At 44.8% G+C, this 26163-nt stretch overlaps 1 protein-coding gene across 1 annotated transcript; it reads left to right on the top strand.

Annotated features, from left to right (window-relative positions):
- On the top strand, positions 1–25743 carry LOC147731337 (dispanin subfamily A member 2b-like). The gene is made up of 2 exons (XM_086956388.1): positions 1–538; positions 24981–25743. Exons 1-2 carry the CDS (start codon positions 248–250, stop codon positions 25128–25130), a joined length of 441 nt encoding a protein of 146 aa, XP_086812514.1. The 5' UTR covers positions 1–247; the 3' UTR covers positions 25131–25743.
- Positions 25744–26163: the final 420 nt, after the last annotated feature.

Below are 26163 nucleotides of genomic sequence, written 5' to 3'. Positions count from 1 at the left end.
GCGGACGGAGGCTCCCCTTCGTGTGGAAGGTGCGGCAGACGGAGGCCCGTGTTTGGGGGGTGCACGGCTTTCACGGGGTCGTCAGCCAGGACTCGTGGTCGTTTCCGGGCCCTGCGCCCCCTCTTCCCGCTTGCGCTGAGCCCAGGCCCCGCCTCTGTGCTCTGAGAAGGCCGCCGCTCTCAGTGGAGGCACAAACCTCACTCGGGCTGCCCGGACGTGGTGCTCTCAAAACTTCGAGCTAGACCAGATGGCTGCTTCCGCAGAGAAGGGCTTCGTGGCCGTGCCCATGAACCCTGAAGAGCACCCGAAGTGCCAAGACCCGCCGCCGCCCTACTCGGGGCGCCCTGACGCGGGGCCATCGCCCCCGCCTTATGCCTTGCAGCCCGGCCCCGCGCTGAGCCCCCGCCGCCTCGACACCGTGCAGCTGACGGTGCCCACCGCCCCGCCGCCCAAAGACTACGTGCTCTGGTCGCTCTTCAATGCCATGTTCTGCAACTTTTACTGCCTGGGCTTTGTCGCCCTCGCCTTCTCCGTCAAGGTGAGTCTGGCCAAGGCGACCGTGACATCTCTTTCCTACGCTCGCCTGTCCTTTGCTTCACCCACTCGGTTTCCACCCGAGTCATCATAGTTTTATCTTCTCACTTCATTATTAACTCGGCCGCGTTACTTCCTTACCACCAGTTATTTTCTCCCACTCACTTTCTCTCCTTTACTCTGTTACTTTGCGTTACTTTCTCACTTCCTTCCTCCGCATTACTTTCTTACTCCCCTACAACTTGTTATTGTCTCACTCACTTTCTCACCGACACTGTCTTTCCATTATTTTCTTATGAAGTTCTCACTCTTCTTTTCTTTCTTACTATCCCGTATTTGCCATTTTGTACGCCCTCATTTTTTCTCACTCGTTTCTGTACTCCTGTTGGCCCAATGCCTCTATTACAATATTTTTCTCCTACTCTCGCCCCTTTTCTCTCTCGTTTCATTCATCAGCTACCTCTGTGATCCCACTCTTCCCCCCTTTCTTTTCTGTATAATATGTGGGATAAATTACCCCCTTAACATTATAAGGCTATTGCTAGGCACTTTCGCGTTCCATGACCACATAAAGGTACTCAACCTTTGGCCTTATTGTTCTATATAAATGGTCATGGAACTCCTCAGTGACTTGCAATATCCTTATAATTAGGGGGTATTTTATTCCTTATAATACATGGTCATCACCTTTTCCACAAACCACTTATATCTTTAGGGCACAGCTGTTTCATAAAAAATAAAGAGCATGCTTACATGCATGAAGAATAAAAACAGAATCCATAGTGCCAAATTATACAGATGAAAGAAGCTGTTAGGCATTTGTTGTAAAAAGATATTCGAATGAGTTTAATACAAGGCAGTTTTTTTAAAGGAGGCGCATAAGCTTGGAAGATGTGGAAACATGCAGAAAGATTCTACGTTTTCTATAATTATCTAAGCAGTGAAAAAAGAAAACATATTGCCATAAATCCATAAATCTCTTTTCGGCTTGTCATTCAGTTTGTTCATTAAATAGCTGCAGAACTCAACTATAATAAGATATTGCTTTTGAGTTCTGATGTACATGCACGAAGGCACTTGTATGCACAGGTATGGGCACCCACATACACAATCTGTGTACACACATGTAGCTATACATCTGTTCACCCTGTCAAATATGCATGCAAATCTGTGCACGTGTACCCAAAATACATATGTAAAGTACAGAGCCATATGCAGAAATACCAATATTCACACTTACCACCACAGGCACATCTTGCACAGGTGGACACACATGCTAGAGTATACAATTATGCCCACACAAACAAACATACGTAAGCGCATGCACAGATATACACAAATGTACACATATAGATTATATTGGCATTTACATAGTGCTATTGCTCGTGGCACGACGCAGACGCACATGAATATGTATACACACACCCATTCAAATATGGGTATACTCACTAGTGTAGAAACACCAGTGAGCACACCCTCGAGAGGGACAGTGGCTAGATATTCAACACACTTTAACAGTGCCCTTACAACACCACGAGTGCAAGAGCTGTCACAAAAAAAGTTTGCGCTATTGGCCAAAACCCTGAATGGATTTATACTTAACTTGGCATGAAAGTAGAGCTTTATACTAAATGCATGCTTTTGTTGGTTTGGTATAAATGTGTTCTGTAGTGTTGGAGATACAAGCGTTTAAAAAAAATGGCAAGTGGGCTATAAAGGGTTAACACTTATGCATATCTCTTCCATTTGGGACCTGCAGTTCCCATGCAAGTTCAGAAATTGAAAACTTTCAAATCTGTTGTTCCAAAGTTGGAACCGTGGTTTCTAAAAGGCAGGTGTATGACAACAATTTCAAAACATTTTAGTACACCCCTGCGTCGTGTAAAAAAAATAAAAGGTCTTATGATGGGACAGCTTGGGCACTGCCTGACTCCTAGGCTAAAAGTGAGGGGATACTAAAAGGGTCTCTCTTTGGGGAAATAAAAACAAATGAAAAGAGTTGTGGAATCTAGAGTACCTTTCGGGTGCCGCAGATCATTAAAACCTAAAATGATGGCCTGATCAATGGTACTACAAACTTACCTTGGACCGTAGCCAAAAGTGGAGGTTTCTGGGATTTCAAAAATGTGCTGCAGATCCAGGCCAAGCTTCATGGCTGGTATTGCAAATCTAAGGTAAGGTTCTCCCAGGCATAGGCCAGTGATTCTTGCACAGTTTTTCTGTTTCAAAGCATGAAGTTTGAGCGGTAAATGTTAAATGAGGATCCGTGGACCCATCCCTCCAAAAAACACAGCCAGGCAGCTTGGTCACAGGACCTGGTGAGGTTCGACACGGCCTGGCAATGAGTGCTTGCCGCATCCCTAGGGCATTGGCTGCTTGCAGTCTATTGGCTGCCCATGGCAGCATAAGAGTTTGACCTGGCCAGAGGAAAGACCCTGTGACCAACCCCTGCTGCGCAATGCGCTGCGCAGGTTGACCACCTGCGGCAAATTGATACCAGGCCCTGTGTCCAACCCATGCTGCAGAGATCCAAAAGGAGAACACAGCAGGAGTAGGCCACCCACTGTTGGTTAGGCATGCTGCCTGGGCTATGGCCAGGTCCTGTGGCCAACCCCCACAGCGAAGGCACAAAGGCTGCACTGCAGGGCTTGGCCTTCGGTGGTAAATTGGGCATAGGGCCAAGCCACCTGGGCAGTCCCTCACCTTTCTTTCACATGGTGCCTCACTCTCATTCACTGTTTTAGTCACCCATCTCTCCTGCTGTTTATCACTGTTGTCCATCACTCCCACTCACATTCAAAACAAACAACATGTATTTTTATCTTTTTTTAAACCAAAACATTTGGTTCTGAAAATAACGTTTTTGTTAACATTTAGTTTTTCGTGGTAACTTTTTTTTGTAGTAAATAAAACAAAAATTCAACGTGAACAATGGGGTAAAAAAATAAAAATTTTGCTGGTGGAGAAAATACTTGATATTCCCATGCTCTTCCAATTTGCTCTCTGCAAGAGATAATTGTGTGCAGCACCTTGCGGCAAACCAAGGAATGCATGCTGGTCTTGCGTCTCCTGCAAGGATGTATGACATCACAACGCATGCTTTTACCAGGCATGCTTTTACATCACAAGTTTTACAACGCATGCCTTTACAACGCATAGTGTTGAGGGGTGCTGGATAGTAAATAGTTTAATTTACTATTCCAACTCCAGTCCCCGTGGATAGTAGGGAAGGTGTTGGATAGTAAATTAAATCTATTCCCTATCCTAGAGCGCCCCCCAGCGCAATGCGTTGTAATGGTTTGCGTTGTAAAAGTTGCGATGTAAAGGCACTGCGTGGTAAAAGTTGCGTTGTAAAGGATGTTTCCCCTCCTGCAAGATGTGGTCAGGCGATCTTTTCATAGGAGGGATGAGGTGTTGTTGCACCACTGAAGATGATGTACTCGCATCAGCTTCCCTCTTCTTCATTTCAGCACTGAACTGCTGTTCATGCCTAGCTCTAAGACGCTTGTGGATTGAAGATGTTAAGAAGCAATATTTACCTGGCTACCTCTGATCAGCTTCTGGTAGTACAAAGCGAACGTCAAGAATTTTTTTTCACCTGCTGTGATGGTAACAATAAGTCAGACACTGTAAGCTGATGGCTATTTTAAACCCTTAGGCTGAACATCTTCCAGCTTATTTGTCCCTCTGGATTTCCCTTCTCCTGTTTTTCTTATCGAGAAGCCAAAGGAGCAAAAAGTTTTGGATTCCCAAGCAATAAACGTACATCAAAACCCAAAAAACCCCAGTCTCCTTTACTGCTCAGATCTCCTATCACAAGGAGGTCAGTTATCTTTGCAGGAAAGCCAATACCTGTATGAATGTGGACTAGTACAGTCTCAGAAAGTGATCAACCCTCGGCAATGGTTCACAAGGTTCCTGGAAATAATCCTGGGTGAGTCTGGAACACCGGGGAACGCACTGATCTTATTGGAGGAGCAGCGAACTAAACATCCGGCAAAAAAAGACCATCTGATTGATTAAATACTCCACACTAATGAAAACAAGTCAATAGCCTGGTGAACAAGCATTTGCAATGCAACGGGTCTCACATTTAGGTGAGTTTGAGCTATTGGCATTGTGAATGACAATGTCTTTCATTTATGTTTTTGAAACATAAATAAAAGGCATTGTCATTTACAATGCCAACAGCTTAAACTCGTGTAAATGCGAGACCTTTTGCATTGCAAATGCTTGTTCCGTTTCTTTTCTGTTTGATTTGAAGAGCATTTCATTTCCCATAGAGCATCCTTCGTATTCCACTAATATGCTCTTTCCTGTTCGGATTCTACTGCTCGCTTCCAGCTTTCATCAGTTCTCCAAAGAGATGCTCAACAGGTTTACTTCAAGGGGCGCTTGCTGCTCTGGGATGGTTATTCCAGGGCGTACTCTGATTGGTGGCCAGATTTTGAGGTCACTTGGACTCTGGACCGCTAGCCTCAGTGGTATGTACGCTCTTACAATTTCATCCATCTTGGATCTTGTAATGTTTCATATATAAAAAAAATTCTTTGCTATTAGAGATTTCAGTAAAAATGTAAAGCCAAAGTTCTTGCCTCGGTGTCTAGTAGAATCCACACCCCATATATATGTATTGTAGTTCACAAAGCACAGTGAAAACTGTGCCGATGCACTCCACTCAGGTAGCATGTCAATTACTCGAACAGTCGGGTGTACTCGTAAAGTTGATTTTTATTTTACACCGGTTCCAAAACACAGATACATGGAACAGCCCAACGCGTTTCAGCGAACCAGTCGCCTTGATCACGGGTAGTTGAGTAATGTTCCTAAACATATATAAATAAAGTTTCAAAAAACACAAATGCACACGTGATTGCCTCAGTGAAAACATGAACAAAGGACAAAAAAGTCAAAGTGCGGTGGCCATCTTATAGTGGTGTTTGGGCATAGCAAAACATTGTAAAACACATATAGAAGAAACTATCAACCATACTGTGTTTGCTAATCAAAATGATATACTGTTTCAAATATTTTAAGTATTTACACCCTGTTTGATGCAGGACCTGTAATTCATGGGAGACAATATCAATATAAATTTGAAATTTCACGTCATTAATACATGAATTTGTCGGGTTGCTCACAGTGTTCAAAATTAAATTCATTGTAAGATTAATTTATCCATGGAATGCCCAACATTTAGAATCAATATACATAGCGCCAGTGCGTAGAATATTTGTAGATCAATTAAATTCCAAGTGGATTAAGGTAACAAAGCAAATCATCAACTCTAAATTTGTAGATTTAGAGAAAGGAGAAAAAACACGTAAGCAAACCTGAAGAAGTAAAGGAGAGAACATCCTGCTACCCCAGTGGGAAGGTATCACGGCCAATGTCCAAATTACAAAAGCCTTAAGAATGTCTCTCAGCAATCAAACTCCTCCGCAGCCCTCTGCAGGAAAGAGGAAAAGACAAAGCAAAATTTGCCTGTCAATGCTAATATCCATTCATGACACCTATACTGATGACTTAGATTGACTTTCTAACAGTGCCCTATTATTTCCCAAAATGAATTAAACATGTGAAAAACAATAAACCAATTACTAAATGATTAAAAACAATTTCTTGCAGGAGACTCAGGTGAGTAGATTTACATTATGTACAAAAGACACACTACAGAGAAGAAATATGTACAAACAGATACTAAACATACCCTGCATGGTCATACATAGTCTACGTGTCACCCAGATGCCATATCATTTCCTCTTCGGAATTGAGGCCTCCAGGGATCAAGGTATCTAAATTGATGATATACCTGTTTTCCAACTGTCTCAATTTACGGATTTTGTCCCCTCCCCTTGGCATTGATGGTAGTTTGTGAATGACAAAAAATTTGAGGAGATCACGATTACTTTTGTGATACTCCTCAAAATGACGAGCCACAGGTGAGGTCTGATCTTTATTCTGGGTAGCCCTCATATGTTGAAGGACCCGTATTTTGGGCGGGAACATTGTGCTCCCAACGTATTTTTTAGGACAAGGGCATACCAGAATGTATACACAGTATTCAGAGAGACATGTCAGATGTTTCTCAATGTTCTTTTCTTTCTCCTCTACTGGGAAGAATACCTTTTTCACGTTAGAGCTATATTTGCACGCTTTACATTTCATACATGTAAAGAAACCTTGGATGTTGCTGGTTTTGGATCTTATCGTGCTAATTTCATAATTACTCACTTTGTTTCTCAATGAGTCTGCCCTCCGGTATGTCATACTGGGATTGTCACCCAAAACGTCAGTCAAAGCTGATTCTGTCTTGAGCACTTTCCAGTGTCTGATAAGACTTTTCTGAACTTTCCATGATTTAGAATGGTAAGTTGATATAAACCTGATGATTTCTTTATCCTGCCCTTTATCTTTTCTTTCAGGGTTCAATAGAGATTCATGGCTGATCTTATTAGCCTTCTGAAATGCCTCTTCAATGACTCTAGGATGGTAACCTCTCTCTTCGAATCTTTCCTTCATACATTTACTCTCATTGGCAAAATCTTGATCCTGACTACAGTTCCTCCGAGCCCGGAGGAACTCGCCGTATGGAATACTGCGGATCAGTGCTTTAGGTTGTCCGCTATCTGCATGAAGCAGTGTATACCCGGCTGTCTCTTTGCGGAAAAGTTTTGTGGTCAAGTTTTTGTTGGACACCTTGACGGATTAATCTAGAAAAATAGCTTCAGAGCTACTGAAAAAAAAAAAAAAAAAAAAAATATATATATATATATATATATATATATATATATATATATATATATATATATATATATATATATCCTACTGGCGGTCGCCAGTAGCTAGTTATAGTTAGGATTTTTTTCAATGCAAAATCTCAAAATTCTATTGTGAATAACTTTGGCACCGGTTGACGAATCTGCCTGAAAATTTCCTCAAATTTGCCTCGCGGAGCCCCGGTCCTTCCTTGAAAGTTTGGGGGGGGATTCGTCAAGCGGTGGCCGAGATAAAAGGGGGGTCCCAAAACGTGTTTTCTCCATGTTAATTTCCATAGGGCGGTCAAACTCACTTTTAGCCCGAACGGCTGAATGGATTTCCACCAAACTTGGCAAAATTGTAGGGACTGGTAGCCCGATGTGCCTTTGCTATGTCTCAAGATATGTGCTCCAGTGGATTTTGAGTAATTTAGGTTCCAAAAAATATATATATCTATGGCGCCGCCCCGGTACGCGCACCGGGGAGTGCAGCGGGCGCGACACGCGAGGTGCGCACGGAAAGCTGATTGGCTCTCGGGTGTCTGTAAACATTCGAAACGGACTCCGGACCGGCCGCCATCTTGTGTCTCGGTAGGATAGAGACACAAGAGGTGGGAAAAAAAGGGGGAAATGACCATAAGGGGGCAGGGTAGACCCCCCTGACCCCCTAGGTTTGATGTGGGGGCTATAAAAGGGCCCGCGGTGCAAAATATATATATTTTTTTGATTTGCGCGGGGGGAGCGCCCGGTACGCGCACCGGGGAGCGGACCGGGGAGCGGCCCATGGGGAAAGAAGAAGGACAGAGTTATTAAAAAATGTAGCCTTTTTTTATAAATTGGAGGTAGTTCTAAAAAGAACTGTTTTTTTTCTTCTTTTTGTTGTTTTATATTTTTTTGTGTTTTTGGAACATTTTGTACTTTTTTTGGCTTTTATGAACTATTTTATTTATTTTTTGTTATTTTTATGGGGAGAAACGAAAAAACAGGGAATTGAAAATGGCTCAACTGGAGCAAAAAAAAAAAAAAGAAAAAATGTGGGTTTTTTGGGGCATTTATGGTTGTCCCCAGCAAGGACGATAAGCTTTATGCTCAGTTCACCATAGGAGATGGTCTTACCACAATGGATACATGTTATACGGAAATCCGCAAACCGTGGCTGAATGCAAGGGATCGTCTCCCTTGCCTCTGGTCCCGATGGAGTGGGTTGCTTTCTTTTGGAGGTGGTGCTTGAAGATTGGGGAGGGTTACTGGCCAGTTCCCTCATCTCTGCAGCAGAATAGTTTATCGGATGCCTGCGCTGCATGTGGCGAATCATGGTGTTGTTTCCAAAAGAGTATTTTTTATTAGGGTTCCCCCTGGAAAGTTCTATGCCACTGATTAGGCAAGTCACCTTGGCCGTATTTACTTTTTTCTTGCCCTCTGGGATCGAAAAAAACTCCCATACAATGTGTGGTTTTGGCTGGTATGGGGTATTGTGTTCCTGCAGCCATCTTCTCCTCCCCTCCTCCTCCTCCTCCTCCTCTTGTTGACCACCAATGTAATCTTGCGGTGGTCCTCTTGGTGGTTGTGGTGGTGGTGGTGGTGCAGATGCTCCAGCTGCTGCTGCTATTGAAGCCATTTCAAAGTACAAAATATACCTCAAAGATTGCAAAACAGGTCTTCCTAAGTCAAAGGACAAAGTTAGAATAAGGAAAAAAGGTGGGGTCTTTCATCATTTGGAAAAAAAAAGGCCTTAACCATTGAGAATTGTTATTTTCAGGTCACAAGACCAGAGATTTCATCATTATGAATCCAAAACTGTTCTGCACCAATAAAAAGTGTTATTTTCAGGACACATGACCGACGCGCTTCACATGTTTACTTTGCGCGATCGTATTCGCTCGAGTGCTTCCGGGTGCGCTTACTCCGTGCGTATCACGTGGATGCGGCTACGCGATACGTCACGATTATGTTTTCGTTTGCGGCAATAGCGCTAACGGGACACTCTCCGGCGCTTCAAAAGACTACGCTTTCCGGGGCGCTCACCGGGGCGCGCCCCGGGAGCGCTCCAGGGTAAAAAAAAAATATATACATTAAAAAAATTGTTTTAAATACAAATAAAATATAGGATTCATTCATTTTCAAAAATATTACATTTTATAGCTATAGACATTTGCTATTAAAATTTTGAAATTCAATGAAAAAAACATAGGTTTGGGGCCTTATATATAGTTCAGAATTAGCATTTAAAAACCTATGAAATTCACTGAAAAAACCATAGGTTTCACACCAGTTATAGTTAGGAATTAGCATTTAAAAAACCTATGAAATTCACTGAAAAAACCATAGGTTTCACACCAGTTATAGTTACCTGGAAATTTTACTGACCTAAAACCATTAAAATTCCCACGTTATAGTTAGTTGGACTCACTATAACTTGCGCGCCTGCAATGCACTGCTGATGACGTCACATATTACATCACTCATGACATGGTCAGTGACATCACTCATGACATCACTGATGACATCTCAAATGACATCACTGATGACATCATCCAGTGAATGTGTATCTTTCTGAAAATAAATGGGTTATTAGTTGTTTTTTTTTAGTATCAGTATCAGTGTCTATATGGTTCGGTGGGGGATATTACTTAGAGCACAGATGCATGAATGAGTGACTCACTATTTGTATGTATTTTGAAGACAGCATGTGTGCAAGACTGTATGGGTGGATGATTGTGTGTATGGGTGGGTTAGTGAGTATGTGTTTTTATAATTGATTGTTTAAGAGAGTAAATATGTTTCCGTTTCTGTAGAAGTATGTGTAGTGGTGTGTATATAGCAGTATAATCAAGTAAATGGTTTTTTGATAGTTTATTTGCATGTGTGAATTTCTGTGTGAGTAACTATATGGATGAGTATTAGTGTGTAACAGGATGTATAGGTGTATGAGTACATATGATGAGTAAGTACATGCATGAGTGACTATATAGAACTGTTGGTGAATGAGTGGATGTGTATGTAGATGTTGGAATTACCTAATAAGTTGTTGTTATTGGTATTGGTTTCTCCTTTTTTAAGAAAATGTTAGTTTCTTTTTTTGAATGTGTGTGTCAAAGGTTATTTTATGCTGATAGGAGGTCTGCCACTTTGTCACAAGGATGTTGTCATCAGTGATGTCATTTGAGATGTCATGAGTGATGTCATGAGTGATGTCACTGACCATGTCATGAATGATGTAATATGTGACGTCATCAGCAGTGCATTGCACGCGCAAGTTATAGTGAGTCCAACTAACTATAACGTGGGAATTTCAATGGTTTTATGCGAGTAAAATGTCCACCTAACTATAACTGGTGTGAAACCTATGGTTTTTTCAGTGAATATATATTATATATATATATATACATATATATATATATATATATATATATTTTTTTATTTTTTTTATTTTTTATTTTTTATTTTTATTATTAACAGTTTAATCAAAACAAACATATCACAGTGGAGCGGAGCCATCAAGCAGTATGTTATACAGCAAAGTTGTACATTTCAAGGCCATAGGGTGGAACATATCAAGGATACACAGTTGTAGCAGAAGGGCGATTGGGGGGGGGAAACAATGGTAATTTTGTTCACGACAGTAACCTGCGAAAGCAGCTTCGCATTTCCATGGTCCAGAGACGCACTTCACTAATCCTGTTTCAAACCCATTCCACATCTAGGGGCCTGTCTCTCACAGACACTCAGTCTGACTCATGCTTGGTCCCCAGGATTAATATTCTGTCCAGCGTCTCAGCATTTGGGGGAGCAACCCCTAAGAGTAGTCCATCTTCTAACATGCGACCTCCCAGGTCCACTCTGTGGCAAGCCAACAATACCACATCCCTAGCAAGTAGTGTCAGCACCTTTCTGATGTCCCTGGCCTGCTCCTTCCTAATCGCTTCTCTCGTATTCCAACACTTTATCCCTTCCAGGCCCCACCTGTAGATATCAGAGCGGGGGCGATCTCCAGCTCAGCATCAGTTGCTGCGGGCTAGAATCAATGCTAGGTCTGCAGATTTATCCTTCACCTTCCGGGCTGTTCTGCACTCCTGTAGACCCAGGAGACATACCGGGGGGTGGGGGGAGGCATGGGGGTGTGAGCTCGAGGCCCCGACCCGTAGCCCCAAGGACAGCCTGGAGAACAGTGGTCCAGGATGCAAGGAATATCGGGCAGGACCACACCATATGGAAAAAGCCTGCGATGTCCACTCCGCACTGAGGACAATTCAATGATGCGCCAGGACACATGGCGTGTACTCCCCTGGAGGGTGGGGGGTGTTACGCCCAGTGCAAGTAACAGAACTGAGTATGCTTGAAACAAGTGTTCCTAGACACACTAGGAGAGAGCTTAAGAGTCTTGTCTGACAGTGGTGCACCCAGGTCCTCATCCCAGCACCCCTGGGGACGTTTCAAGTCTAACTGCGCCCCATTTAGTAGAGCCCTGCACAGCAGTGTGACCCTCTGGTCTGCCCGTCATAAGGAGGAGGGGTTGTAGCATTCATGTTCTGTAGGCTCTGCAGCTCCACCATTTATGGAAGTTTTGTATAAGAGCCTTAAGTAGTAAAAGGAGCCCCACAGGGAGGCCATGCATCTCCCGGAGGTGCAAGAAGGGACACATAAATCACCCAATGTAGTGACCTCTGCTTCTATCCATCTATGAAGCCCCGTCCACCCCCCTGGGCGTTCCCAGTGCTGGGCAGTCATCAGTGGAAGTTCACACGTATATGGTAATTTAGGGCATGTTCTCTGCAGCGCCCTACACAAAACGCAGTGTGCTGTCCTGATCATTAAATTTTACCTGGCGCCATAGAGGCAGGGGCCGGCTTCATCAGAGCAGCAGACAGCCTTTCTTTGGAGGGTGGGTCCCGCTCCCGAGGTCCACCTACCATCCCATAGCACCGACCTCCAGGGGGCCACTCGTTGCAGCGTCACAGCCAAGACATAGAGCTCAAAATCAACTGGCAGAACACAGCTTCAGGAGAGCCACGAGGCGCAGTTATGGGCCCCAGTATAGCCTCAGTAGGATCCCAGTCACTTCCCTAAACTAGCCAGTCCTTAACAAACCCCTTTCTCTCCCCTCACCAAATGCAATGGGTCTTCTCCTGTGTCTGCCTTCAAAAAGGTCTCGGTTTTGGCAAAGGCAGCGCATGTTTATAATTGCATTGCGCTTTCACTTAGTGAAAGCGTGATGCAATTATAAACACACGCTGCCTTTGCCAAAAGGGGAATGATTAAAAAAGTGCCTAGCAGCTAATTAAGACACACTGTCTCCCACCGCAAGTAAAGGATCAAATCCCGGTGGGAGGGACTTAAAGGAGATAGAGTGGCAACAAGCGCCTATTGACATGCCTTCAGTGCAATCATTGCACTGCCTTTGGCATAATTCGTGACGCAAAACGACGCACACAAATCAAAACTTAAGGCGGAACTGAGACGAATCTTATCGATTCCAAGAAGCCTCCTAAGATGAGAGCAGCGCATGCGCTGCTTACGTCACGAGACCTAAAAAGGAGCCCACGCTTTGGGGGGCTGGATTTTCACTTTCTACTCTGAGACCGAGAGAGTTAAGCTTTTGCTGTCACCAAAATATTTGCTCAGGGGCTTGGACAGAGACAGCAAGCATCAGGACCTATTAAACGGCAGCGATCTGATGTGGTCTCTCACAAGGATGATGATTTGAAAGTGTTAATAACTTCAAAGGTGGAAGAGCAGATCATTTTACATGTGAATCCCTAATGTGGACATTTTTTACATACTCCAGAATAGAGAAGAAAGTAAAAGCATGAAAGGTGACAAGGAATTAGTGTGATCAGGTCATGCAGCGGGGACTTTCAAGACGAAGGGCAGGAGGAACCACTTCAAGCCGTGAAATCGGAAAGAAGGACAAGGTTCAAGATATTCTCCATATACTGCAATAAATGTAACAAAATAATTTGTTCTGGGGAAATTAACAACATTATCCTCTCTCGTGCAATGAACCATCCCCTAATAAAATACCACAATGTCTTTTCCACAAGTTTGAAGAAGTAAAGAACACAAAATACAGTTTAACTAAATAGTAATTAAAACTTTAAAAAATGTTGAAAAAGGTTTAAGTATAAAAAATGACCCAAACAAAATAGTTGTACTCCAAAAACCATTTGAAAAGAAAATACAGTGGGGCTGTCTGACCACAGTGAATTGAGTCTGAGGCCATGCACAGTGGGTTGGGTGCAGGACCCAGCCAGTCACACGGCCGGTAAGACTCACGGGTGGGCGGTCGCGAAGGAGGGGGCGGGGGGGGAACAGTGAGACGATGCTTCTCCGCCCACATGGAGGAGCCGCCCCTGAACAGAGCTGCAGGTCAAGTCCTGCTGGGTAACACAGCCCTGCTGGCCTCCCCTACTGCAAATGCCTCAGAGCCGTAAACAGAGGGGGTTGGCAGCCTGGCACGGGATTGGGTACAGGTCCTGACTGGGGCTGATGCATTGTAATGTAATGTAAGTGTGCACTTTTATAGCGCGACTGTCACTCCAAGGAGCATCCTGGCGCTTATAGCCCGTAGCCAGATGGAAGGCCGGAAAAGTCAGCTCACACATCTATCTCATTTGAACAGGACGCTGTGTCTAAACCAGAGTCATACAGACCGAGTCTGGAAGGCTGAAGATCCAGGTTTTCAGAGCCTTACGGAAAATCTTCTCATCGGAGATTAGGCGCAGGTTGGGAGGGAGTTTATTCCAAGCTTTTGCGCCCAGTGTTGCGAGAGATTTCCCTCCTCTAGTTGAAAGTCTGAATTTAGGGGTCTGTAATAAATTCATGTTGGCTGATCTTAAGGAGCGTGTTGGTGCATACTGTTTGAACCAGGGAAGGAAGTATTTGGGTCCTTTTTGGTGATATGCCCTAAAGGTAATCACTAGGATTTTGAAAAGTATGCGTTTATGAATAGGTAGCCAGTGTAGGGCCTTGAGGGCGGCAGAGGCAGAAGACCTCCTCGGCCATTTTAGGACCAGACGGGCAGCAGCATTTTGGACAACTTGCAACCTATGCAGGACAGATCGATTTAATCCTGCATATAGGCTGTTGCAGTAGGCCAACTTCCACTGCGCACGGACAAGGGTTGTGTGGTGTGGAGGATGTCCGCCTTCGAGATTAGTGCAGGGCCTGGCCTTGTACTGCAGGTTTGATAATTGCGTGCAAAATGTTTTTAAAAACTCATGGGGCCTCATTTATGACTTTTTGCCGTAGGGAAGCGCAGCAGGCCTTCCTGCTGCGCTTCCCTACGGCAAAAGAAAAGGGCAGAAATGCGCCGTATCTATAAGATACGGCGCATTCCTGTCCTTTTCCCCTGCGACGGCGCACAATGGGCTGCCTGCGCCAGCGCAGGCACCCTTGCACAATGGTGCAAGGGTGCCTGCGTTGCGGGGAAGATTATTTTTGTACAGCAAGGGAAACCTTTCTGTACAAAAATAATCACAAGAGGCTTTTCCTCTTTCTATGTGTGCTGTAGAATGCAGCACACATAGAAAAAGGAAATACGAGGAGAAATAAAGACATTTCTCCCTGGGGAGGCGTAAGCTTTTGGCACTGCTTCAGAGTTACGATTTCTCGTAAATCTGGGGCAGTGTCAAAAGGCCATGGATGTTGCTGGGAACGCCCCCAGCAACACCCCTTGCACGCCCCTTTAACGCAGAACACTGCGTTAAAGGGACTGATATTTATCAGGCAGCAGTACGCCACAAAAAGGCGTACTGCTGCCTGATAAATACCACGCAGGCTTCTGCGCCACGGAACTTCATGAAAAGTGAAGTTCCGATGGCGCAAGGGGCCTCATAAATGAGGCCCATGATGTTTAGTGAAAAGAGCAAACTCAGTTATGATTCTGTCTCAAACGTGACAAAGTACAGAAATTTGCCAGTTATGGTTTTGTGGGCGCAAGACATAATTTGCTCCATGTCTTTGTACTGCCTATGACAACACACATGATATCATCGATGACTTCACATGTGACATGTTTAACGTCACTTAATGACACCTAATGATATCTCTGCAACCTACAAAGAAAGTTATGGAACTAAAAAAATAGAAACATTGACACGTATTGAAGTCAGGACAGGGCCTGACTGCACCTCTGGCCACACTACCAACCCCTGCCTACCCCCAAGTGAAGGCTCTGCACAACAGGGCTGGGCGACAGTTGGCATCTTTAGGGGGCCCAGTAGAGGAGAGGGCTTAAACAATGCAAAGTCTTGTGTCCAACTCCTGCTCTGCATTTCTCTATTGGTTGCCCACAGCGGGTCGGGTGCAAGGCCTGGCTGTGCTTAACAGTGGTTGGAAATTTGGTACAGCATGTAAAACATTACATTCCAGGGAAAAACAGAAGTGAAAAGGTGAGTTATGCTTCTGGGTCAAAATTCGAAACCACCAAAATTCGCTGGTTACGTTCTAACTCATTATAAACCGACAAGCAGTGATGTTATAAACGTCACTTGTGCTGTCATTACTGATGTGATGTCGTATGCAGCACAAGGTGTTGGCTCGAACCATAACTGGTGAATTTCTGTGGTTTGTCGCATTTGAGCCAGAACCATAACTCAGATCCGAACTGTTTTTTTGAGTGAATATTACATACATTTCTTTAGGCTAAAATAAAATCCTAATAGTTATTTCCTCTACGTCCCAAAACCATATTATGGCACCCATATAAGGAACTTGAGGTATAAAATGGTTGGACGAAAGGATACCAGATTCATGAGACCTGCAGCGCCTGACTTCTTTCTGCTTCTTGAAGACACAGAAAGAAGTCTAGCGCTGCATGTCTCGGCCCGTGCAGGTAACAGTGGTTGGGCAGTGGGGCCGGGTTGAGGGGCGGGGGATTTCGACGGACGATGGTGAGAAAAAATTAAATAAATAATGAATTTTCCCTCTTCATCGTCCTTCGAAATACCCCCCCAAATGACCTCACTGCTCTTTCCTGCATGGGCCGCGGCTGGCATCTTCTTGCTTTTTTGGTGCATTTGTATCAGACACCTTAGATGTATAAGCAAAAATGTCACTGTAAAATGTGAATTATAAGTTTGCAGTCATCAGGAAAAAGTTGAAATCTGGAATCTGGCTAACAATATATGCTGTTTGTGGAACGTCTATCCAATGATGGAGCTGCTCTCACCACTGCCGTCCAAAGCATCACCTGCCTCACACATACAGGTGAGTATATCATTAGGGGGGCACGCTATTAAGGTGGTATCCCTCTTATGCTGTTATTACCAGCTTTTTATCTCTGCTGGACCACCATGGTGTGCAGGATTATCCTGGACAGGCAAAAGAGTCAGATGTCCCCCACGCTCTGCGTGAAAGTCCCCTGCGTATGAGGACATTGAGGTTTTTACTCCCCCTCCAAAAAAAAGACTTAAAGCGTGTGCTTGAAAAGTAGAAAAAGTGCTGATCAGGCCACCATGCTTAATGGGAGTCTGGCCTTCTCTCTGTTTTTTCATTAAAACACTACCCGCATTGTGGCAGGCATAGTTTCAGCACAAAATATTACGCCCTATTTAGAGTATATAGACTTGTATACACCCTGAATATGGCAGATGGGATACCTGCCCCATTTCGTCAGATGACGGGTGTCCATCCAGCGCTAAGTGAGGGCGTCAGTATCTACAACATAGAGTTAAAACCACCTTAAATTGGTGATTTGAAGTAGCTAAGCAGCCTTAACTCCCACTCATACATAATGGCATTATATAGGACAATATTGATGACATCACTGGTGACAACACCACAATCAAATCACCATTGATAGCATCTCTACTCCGACCTGTATTACTTTGTTCGAATTCTATGACTATGCATTTCACCTGAATTATTGTTGCTACTAACTATCTACGCACACATTTAAATCGCTGCTCGAACTATATGACTATGTATCTCACCTGTATTATTGATGCTACCGACTATCTATGCACACATTCAACTGTTATATTTGTATTATTGATGTGCTGTACTACTTATGTGTAACCCCACTCTCTTGCTGGCATTCCCAGCCGTGTAAAGCGCTCTGATATCTGCAAAGATCCTGTTCGCGCTATATAAAACTTTCAAAATAAATAAAAATAAATAAATCTCTGAAGTCGCTTAGCAGCTCTGAATTCCTCATGCGGTTGGGCGCAGGTGGTTTTTGTTGTGACCATCAAGCTACAACTCCACAACCTGTGAAGTGAGGTGCAGCAGTCAGCCCTTGCACCGCAACTGCCTTCTGGGCAGCCTGTGGGTGTGCCAGGCATGCCTTGGCCACAGTGCTTGCTTTTTTGCCCAGGTCCAGTGCTCACTACCCCTTCCTCTAGGCCTTGATAGGATGGATCTTTGCCTATATGCAGCTGGGAAGACATAGCTGAACATACATAGCTATGTTCCGCTGCAGAGAATGGTCTTAAAGGGGGCTTTACATGAAACCACACTTCCATACCCGTCTTCTGGGACAAGCGTTAGCAGTCCAGAGCAGCCGTACTCCAGTGCCTTGCCTTTGGCCAGGTGCTGCACTCAGCATCCCTTTCATCTTAGCATATCATAAGATGCCAACCTTTTGGTGTCTCCTGTGATCTATAACATCATAGACCCCGTAAGGTCACGACAGTGGACTAATAGGTGTAGGATTGAAGTTTGCATGTGTTCAGTGCTTGTGTGGAGGCAGGTCTCGCTGTTGTGGAGTGCTCAGATGTGCTTTTCTCTGCACATTTGTTTCTGCCTGACTCTGCATATTTAGGACTGGCATTTGTCAAACCCTTTTGATTTTACTACAGTTATATGTATAATATAATAATGTGTACAATGTACTTAGGCTTTTCAGCCCACCTTTTTCATTCAATGGTATGTTATTGTGTCATTCACATATTTCTTCACCCCACTACAGCATGGGGCAATGGGCCAGCTAACTTCACTGTGAGTGACCCGATTTTGCCCTTTCTCAAGGAACATATCCTCACGCATAGTAGTTACCTTTAGTTCAAAGGGCTACTATGGCAATGGTTGCCCTTTTTTTAAATTGAGGAGACACAGCACCTTCCTCATTTCAAAACCGATAAGATCCATGACAAAACAAGCAAGCAGGCAGCATCGACAGAACTCTTGGCTTTTCCAATGCTTGTTACCTGGATGTTTGAGTGTGTCTCGTAGTGCTGTTTGTTTTGCAACAAAACAGATAACCATTTCTTGTAATTTGGTGCCCTCTCCTGGTTGCATTTCAGTACTACAGTATTTTTTGAATATTTAAAAGTAGAGTAAATGGAGTGGGAATTTTAATGTAAGAGGCTAGTTGTCTTGGGAATGAGTGAGTTACGTTTGTGGTTAGTTATGTGTGGAAGGAGTGAGGTTTGAAGGAGTAGGCCAATTCTACAAAGCTACCAATTTTATCAAGGGCTGCTAATCTTATACTTCTATTCAGTCTGCCTTGATCCTGATCTTGGCCCTAGTACTTTTCAGTGACTTATAATTCTTTCTCCAAGTCTCCCCAGCCAATATCCTGTAGTGAAAAAAACACTGGTATCCTTAACACTGATGCTATTAAATATAAATCACATGATTTTTTTGTGTGAGAGCGAGAGGGAAGTTGATTTTTATTGTACCTTGCAGGGCTCGCTAATATCCCAGGACTTCTCGGTACTAAGCACAATAGACTCTTAAGTAACTAAAAATAAAGGTAGTGTTAAGGAGCAGAAAAAAGCCAGGTGTTACGCTGGTTACCACATTTATTATAATCTGCGGTGCAGCAAAGAGCAAGCGGGAAGTACATTACAAAGATTCAGCACTAAAAGAGAGCGGCTCCCAGAAGAACCTGATTGGAAGAGCACAGAAGTAGCTTCGGTTGATGGCATCAGAGACTTCGTATAAAATAGTTGGGTCAAATACATCTCAAGACTTTTGAGCACGAGAGCCCTTTAAATGAAACACCCTTGCTCACACACTTGTGCAGTACGCGGTAGCACTTGAGCTTTTGCAGAATCCCACAGCACATCCTTTAGCAATTGAAGGAAGCAGCTGTGATCGTCTTCACTGGGGATAGAAGAAAGAAACATCAGGAGGTCACTTGGCTCAGAAACTGAGGGGAGAGGTTCACAGTCGGTTGTAGGAGGCAGAATTTACACCACTTACTGAGGGACAGGAGAAGTTTCTATCAAGGTAGGGCAGGATCCAAGTTCAAAGACCCGATAGAGGTTCGGCCTCTGCGAATCATGAGTTCGACTTTCATGGAATTCAGTTTAAGCAAGGTATCACTCATCAATGAGTTAATAACACACGTGTGGACCCCAAAGCAGAAGACCCAAACTATTAGATTCATTTACATACAGTGAACAAGTGTGTTCTAGTCATACACATAGGAACCAAATGAAAGTTTGAGTTCGTTTAGAGGCTGGACATAAGCAACAAATGGGAAAGGGCTGATGGACAAGTCCTGCAGACCTCTGTGTGCCAAAGAGTGGAATTAATAAGTTGAAGGACGCAAAAACTTGATGTAATGCAGACAAGAGCTATTTACAGGTACCCATACACGAGTATAGAGTGTTTGGCAGTTTTGAATGCTGTGCATATGTCCGTAATGATGGCTGCAATACCATCAAATCCAAAACTTCTCTGAGTTCATTCAGAATCTATTCAGATCTTCTTGGAGCAGAAACCGACCTATGTAGGCTTATTCACATCAGATATCAATGCATGATCATCTAATTAATTGTAGCACACTTTTGTTGGGCGTAAGCAAAAAACAAAATCACCCAGTGGTTTAGAGTGAAGTGGCGTAGAGTGGAGTGGTGCAGGGTAGAGTACAGAGGTGGAGAGTAGAGTGGCGTAGAGTGCAGTGATGCAGAACAGATTAGAGTGGCGTGGAGTGATGCAGTGTGCAGTGACAGATTGCAGTAGAGTGATGTAGAGTTGAGTGGTGCAGTGTAGAGTGCAGTGGCACAGAGTAGAGTAGTGCAGAGAACAGTGGTGCAGGACAGAGTGGAGTGGTGCATGATAGAGTGCAGTGGTATAGTGATCAGAGTAGAGTGACAGCCTGGACTGGCATAGAGCGGAGTAGTGCAAAGTAAAGTGGAGTGGCCTAGACTGGACTGGTGTATGGTGCAGTGGTGCATAGGAGAGTGGAGTAGAGTGCATTGGCGTAGAGTAGTGCAGAGTAGAGTAGAGAGGCATAGAGTGAGGCATTGCAGCGCTAGCCCAACGAAGAGCTGCTCGATGATGAAGCATGACACCCCTAGGGGTGTGTGAGGGCTGTGCCCCATATGGATCAGATCCCCTAACGTGATCCATCAGGTACTTCCGACCACTCTTCCTCTCAATCCTCCCTTTCCTTAGGAACTGCATACCTCTGAGTGTACCTGCACTTCAGGAGCCTGTGTGCTGTACCTTCATTTGCCCCCTGTCCCTCCCTTTGTGCATTGGTGTTATGGTACAGCCTCATAAACTGGATCACAGTAGAGGCACGAGCAGACTCCTGGAGAGAGTAATCTGCATTCCTCTTTAAATGCCCTCCCTTTGAAGTCACCGAAAGAAAGGTAAACACCAAGCTCCCATGGAAAAAGGAGCCATAGTATTATCCAGTAATGTCAGTCGGCAGTACTTCAAGTCTGATTGAACTGAAATCTGGAACATAAGAGTACGAAGATGCATAATGCTATGTAGATTGAAATGTTAAGCAGGGTGAGAGGGTGTGGCGATACGGCCAGAACCACTAACTTTGGAGCTGGGGATCCAGGTTTGAGTCTCGGCGTCGGCTCAGCATACTGTAATATATTTGGAAAATCAACGAATGTCACAGTGCCTATGGACAGCGCCAAGAGACCCTCACAGGGGATTAGCCACGCTATAAAAATCCAAGTACTTTTTTAAATTTATCAACAGGGATTTTTGAAATCACTTAAAAAAATATGCTATGGAAATTGCCCAGTTAGTTGAATTCATTTGCTGTAAAAAAAATGTTTTGCTCCTTTTTAAAGTTGTATCAATGGATTTAATTTGTATATTGTAGATCTCATTTTAAGATCTAAATCTCTAATAAAAACTGAACTGGAAAAAAGAGCCTGACATTTGACCTTTGTGTTTAAATGTACAAGAAATGTGGCAAGATAAGAACAAGGCAAGGCCTGTATATAGAAAGTGAGAGCTCAGTAGAATACAGTAACAAGATTTGGGCAAAGGAAGGGACGAACTTTAACTGGACAGCCTAAAACAAATGGAGCCAGCAAATAAAAAACAAGGAAATGTGAGTGACAAACCACAATGCCAATGGTAATGATCTCCTTTTTCTCTCAACTCGGACCGCCCACTAAGCCCGCACACCCCAAAAACATCTGGGTCCGCTCTTGGGGTCGGGTAGATATGGCCTCCTTAGTCTCCTCTCTCTCATCTTCCAGCCCTGACCTTTCCGGTCTGCCCTCCTCAGAACAAGCCACATCCATTAACTCCTGGCTACTCTCTGCCTGTGATTCTATTGCCCCACTTAGGCGGGTCTCTTCTAGACGGACGAACGACTCAAACCACTGGTTCAATGATGAACTGAAGACACTAAAACTTTCGGTCCGCCATGCAGAACGAGCCTGGAGACGACAGTACTGCCCCATCCTCAAAACACAGTATACCTCCCTCTTGCAGCAATACAAAAAATCCATTCTGTCCACCAAAAAGGACTATTTTTCCTCTAAAATTCTAGTCGCGGAGAATAAACCCAGAGAAATTTTCTCTATTATTAATAAACTTGCCTACTCTGACAGAACCACTCTCAAACCCGCCCCTTCTCAACCTCTATGCGACTCCCTGAACTCTTATTTTCTAGACAAAATTGCTACAATCAGAGCCAATATCCCCCCCCCTTCTTCCTCTTTCCTCAACCCTTCCTGCCCCCCTATAGAGGCTTGTCTCGATTCTTTTCCTCTTCTAACAGAAGAATCCTTTCTCCCCCTTCTCTCTACAGTTAAATCTGGGTCCCCACTTGACCCATGCCCTGCCCACATTCTCCGTCACATTTTCACCAACTGTCCGCTACCCCCACTCACCTTTCTCAACTGCTCCCTGTCTCAGGGTGTGGTTACCCCTGCTCTCAAATCCGCCATAATCCTCCCCATTCTAAAAAAACCTGGCGCTGATCTCTCTGTCTCCGCCAACTACCGCCCCATCTCTTTGCTCCCTTTCCTAGGGAAAGTCCTGGAGCGACATGTCACCAAAGTACTCACCTCCTACGTGGAAGCAAACCGAGTCCTGGCTCCCCGCCAAGCCGGTTTTCGCCCGGCTCACTCCACCGAGTCGGTCGTGCTTTCAGTACTCGACAACCTTAGAGAGGGAATGGACACTAACATCCCCCAGGCCTTGGTGCTACTCGATCTCTCCGCCGCCTTTGACACGGTGGACTATTCCATCTTACTTTCCCGTGTCGGGGCGGCACTGCCTTGGTCTGGCTGTCCTCCTTTCTAAGCGATCGCACCCAAGCGGTTCGCTTGGGCGACTTCTCGGCTGAACCTCGGAAGGTGGCATGTGGGGTTCCCCAAGGCTCCTCTCTCTCCCCCCTACTATTCAATCTATACATAGCCCCCCTCATCTTCGCTCTTCAACAAATGGAGGTCTCCGTATATAACTATGCGGATGACCTCCAGCTCATATTTTCTCTCTCTCACTCCCCTGACTCTAAATCTAATTTCCAATCCACTATGCTTTTCATCCGGGACTGGATGAGTTACAACCACCTGAAACTTAACCCAGATAAAACAGAGCTGGTCTTGACAGGTGGTTGCTCCAGTCCCTGGTCCCCCCTCTTCTGGCCCTCTTCCCTTGGACCCCCTCCACCCCCTTCTTCTTCTGTCAAAACCCTTGGAATCAAAATTAATGACCAACTCACTCTGCACTCCCAGGTGAGCTCGGTGGTTTCCTCCTCTTTTCTATCCCTCCGCACTATCCGCAAGGTTTCCCGCTTCTTCTCCTTCTCAGCCCTGAAACTCATCGTACTTGCTATGGTCATCTCCCGCTTGGATTATGTCAATGCCCTCTATTATGGCATGCCGGCTTACAATGTACGACGACTTCAGCTGGTCCAGAACCAAGCGGCCCACTTGGTCTACAACCTCACGAAATCCCACCACGTCACCCCCCTCCTAAAATCCTTGCATTGGCTCCCCATTCGCGAACGCTCCCAATTCAAGGTGGGCTGCCTCGCCTTCCAGGCCCAGCTAGGCTCCTCCCATGCTTTTATCTCTTCGGAGATCAAACCCTATGCCCCCTCCAGGGAACTTCGCTCCTCTTCTCAACACCTGCTGATTGCTCCCCGCTTTCGTCGAAAAAAATGGGGAGGCACTAAATTCTCTGCCCTTGCCCCCATTTTTTGGAACTCCCTCCCCATCCAACTCAGAAGCTCTACCCAATACTTGCCTTTCAGAAAGGCTTTAAAAACTTTTTTATTTTCAAAAGCCTTCCCCTTATAATTTCTCACCTGTCCCCCCCGTGACTCTTGCTTCTCAAGGACTCGGCATACTGTAGCTCCATGGAACCGTCAGGTGTACGCGCGCTGTATAAATAATTTAAAACTCAAACTCAAGTAATAGGTGAAATGCTTTCCAGGGAAGCTTTCTGAATGTCCTCAAAATGTCTTCAGATGTCTGGTAAGCTTCCATCTAAACAACGTGCAGACACCCCTCTCCATGAGCCCATACCCGGCTTTATGGTTTGCGGAACTTAAGTGGAGCATCTGGAATGCCACTGTGATGTACCCTTGATCAGGTGATGCAGATGCTGACACGCAAGAGCCGCCAGTGTGTATACATGTTCACAGCCCAGGAACCTTTGACACTTTCAGTCATCTGTCCAGAAAGCCACCCTGATATGGGGCCAGAAACCCCAACATATCTTTCCCACCTATCAGAATATAAAGAGACAACTGGGCCTAAAATTTAGAGGGTGGCTAAGTTTTTGAATGGTGAGAGCAGAGGCAATATTAAAAATAGAAACACAATTACTCTTTTCCTGTGGGAAAAGTTTTAAAGTTAGTCTAAGCACAGTGTTATTAACTTCCAGTGCAAAATCTGTGCTAGAGATCACACACACCTTTCTTTGCCTGATGGCGTAAAGGTGTGCCTGTGACAAAATAGCCAAATTTGGAAGAGAGCAGCTTTCATTATTTTTTTTAACTTTACTTTGAAAGGCAAACTCACTCTCAGAGGGTTGCTTGTCCTTGTTCTGCACAGGTAGTTACATTGTGATGCGCTTGTATCTTTGACTTCAGTTGGTGTCTGCCTGAGCAGGACACTGCTGATGCCCATTGGTCTTTCACCCATGATGCCACCCTATCCCTTGCTGCTGATGGTTACCTTGCAAGAGTATCAGGGCGAGAAAACAGGGCTGGGGAACCTCAAAAGCAATGACATATTAAAGGCAGCCTCATCAAGCTGAGAATGGCCTCAGAGAACCAGCAGAATATGTAGGATGAGGGAGGCTGAAGTCAAGGCCAGGAGTCTCAGTCCAGCCCATGGCAGCCGAGAAGGCCTTAGCCCTGGATCCGTTGCACTCCTGTCAGGATACGTACCCTTGTGCTCCAGGTCTTTCAGGATACAGACTTGCCCCTTGGCTTATGAGTCTTGTGCTGCAGCTGCTTGGGTCTTACAGTGCCTTTCCTTCACATATCAAGTCCTTATTTTTTTTTTGTGTCTTTTTCAGTCGCGAGATCGCATGGTCATGAAGGATGTCGCAGCCGCCCGCCGTTATGGAGACAATGCCCGGAGATTGAATGTTGCCACTGTCGCAGTGGGCATCGTCACCATTGCTTTCTTCTTGCTGAAAGTCGGCCTTGGACACTGGGGCTCATAGAAGCTTTGAGAAGTGGATCTGCACATGTTTTCCTACGCTGCAGCGCACGCACGGCCAACAATTACCCAGGTACAATTTCGACCAAACCGCCATCTTGGAACAGGGAGGCCTGAGCGGTATCTGTCATCATGTTCGTGCATGACAGACAAGACTTGAAACACCAGGTTCCAGGACCACCTTCAATCCGAAGAGACTGACTTGTGAATGTCAAACGATTTACTTTGTCCCAGTCGTACCTGCCCTTCTCTACCTTTCGTGGACATTAGCCATTTTGGCCTTTCAAATGACTGCCTTTGCCAAAGCCATACTACCTTGCAGAGGTGAGCCCGGTACTCGATGAACTCCCTCTAGTAACCTTGCAGAGACTCACCAGACATGAGTTAACCCTGGGGATGGGGAGGAAAAGGAACTTGTGGAGGAAGGAACCATCACTCTTAGCCATGCTCTCTTAAATGACTGTTAACTGCAACTCTTGTCAAAGCCTAGCCCGACAGCATTGTGTGTGGGTCAGCTGAAAGTAAGCTTAACGCTCACACCGTCATTCTGTTTTTTAACAATTATATTGTTACATTGCTCTCTTTATTACTGTGCGAATAAATACGATTATTCAATACATCTGCCTTGTCAGATCAATGTGTTATGTCCATGAATTCAATGTCAAACAACCTCTTTGTTCATATGGGATTTTGGTTGCACTTTTGTGGGCTTAAAAGTTTAGGGTTAACAAAACAAAGGTGTCCTTTTCGGCTACAACCACTAGATGGTGGGACCGTGATACCCATGCCCAACTGCCACCCCAGAATTATGTGTAACTTAACCCTTACTGGTTTATAGGAAGCCTGGTGATTTTCCCAAAAGTCTAGTGCCAGCCTGTCTAACAATCCTCCGCTTTGTGGATTGCATGACCCTGGGAAAGGGCTCCTATCTTGCTGCCCTGTGCAAGACGCGGAGGGGCAACTCAGATCTTCCAACCCACACATAGGTAGTGGTGGCGGCATGGCGGAAGGCTATTCAGTGAAACTAGGCTCACTGA

The sequence above is a fragment of the Lissotriton vulgaris genome, chromosome 2_1 (assembly GCF_964263255.1).
Source record: "Lissotriton vulgaris chromosome 2_1, aLisVul1.2, whole genome shotgun sequence".
Classification (NCBI taxonomy): domain Eukaryota; kingdom Metazoa; phylum Chordata; class Amphibia; order Caudata; family Salamandridae; genus Lissotriton; species Lissotriton vulgaris.
This window is presented reverse-complemented; position numbering and strand designations above follow the sequence as displayed.

Coding starts and splice junctions, on each gene's coding strand:
- LOC147731337 (XM_086956388.1), top strand. CDS start 248: ATGGCTGCTTCCGCAGAGAAGGGCTTCGTGGCCGTGCCCATGAACCCT. Junction 539..24,980: donor CCCTCGCCTTCTCCGTCAAG/GTGAGTCTGGCC, acceptor TGTCTTTTTCAG/TCGCGAGATCGCATGGTCAT.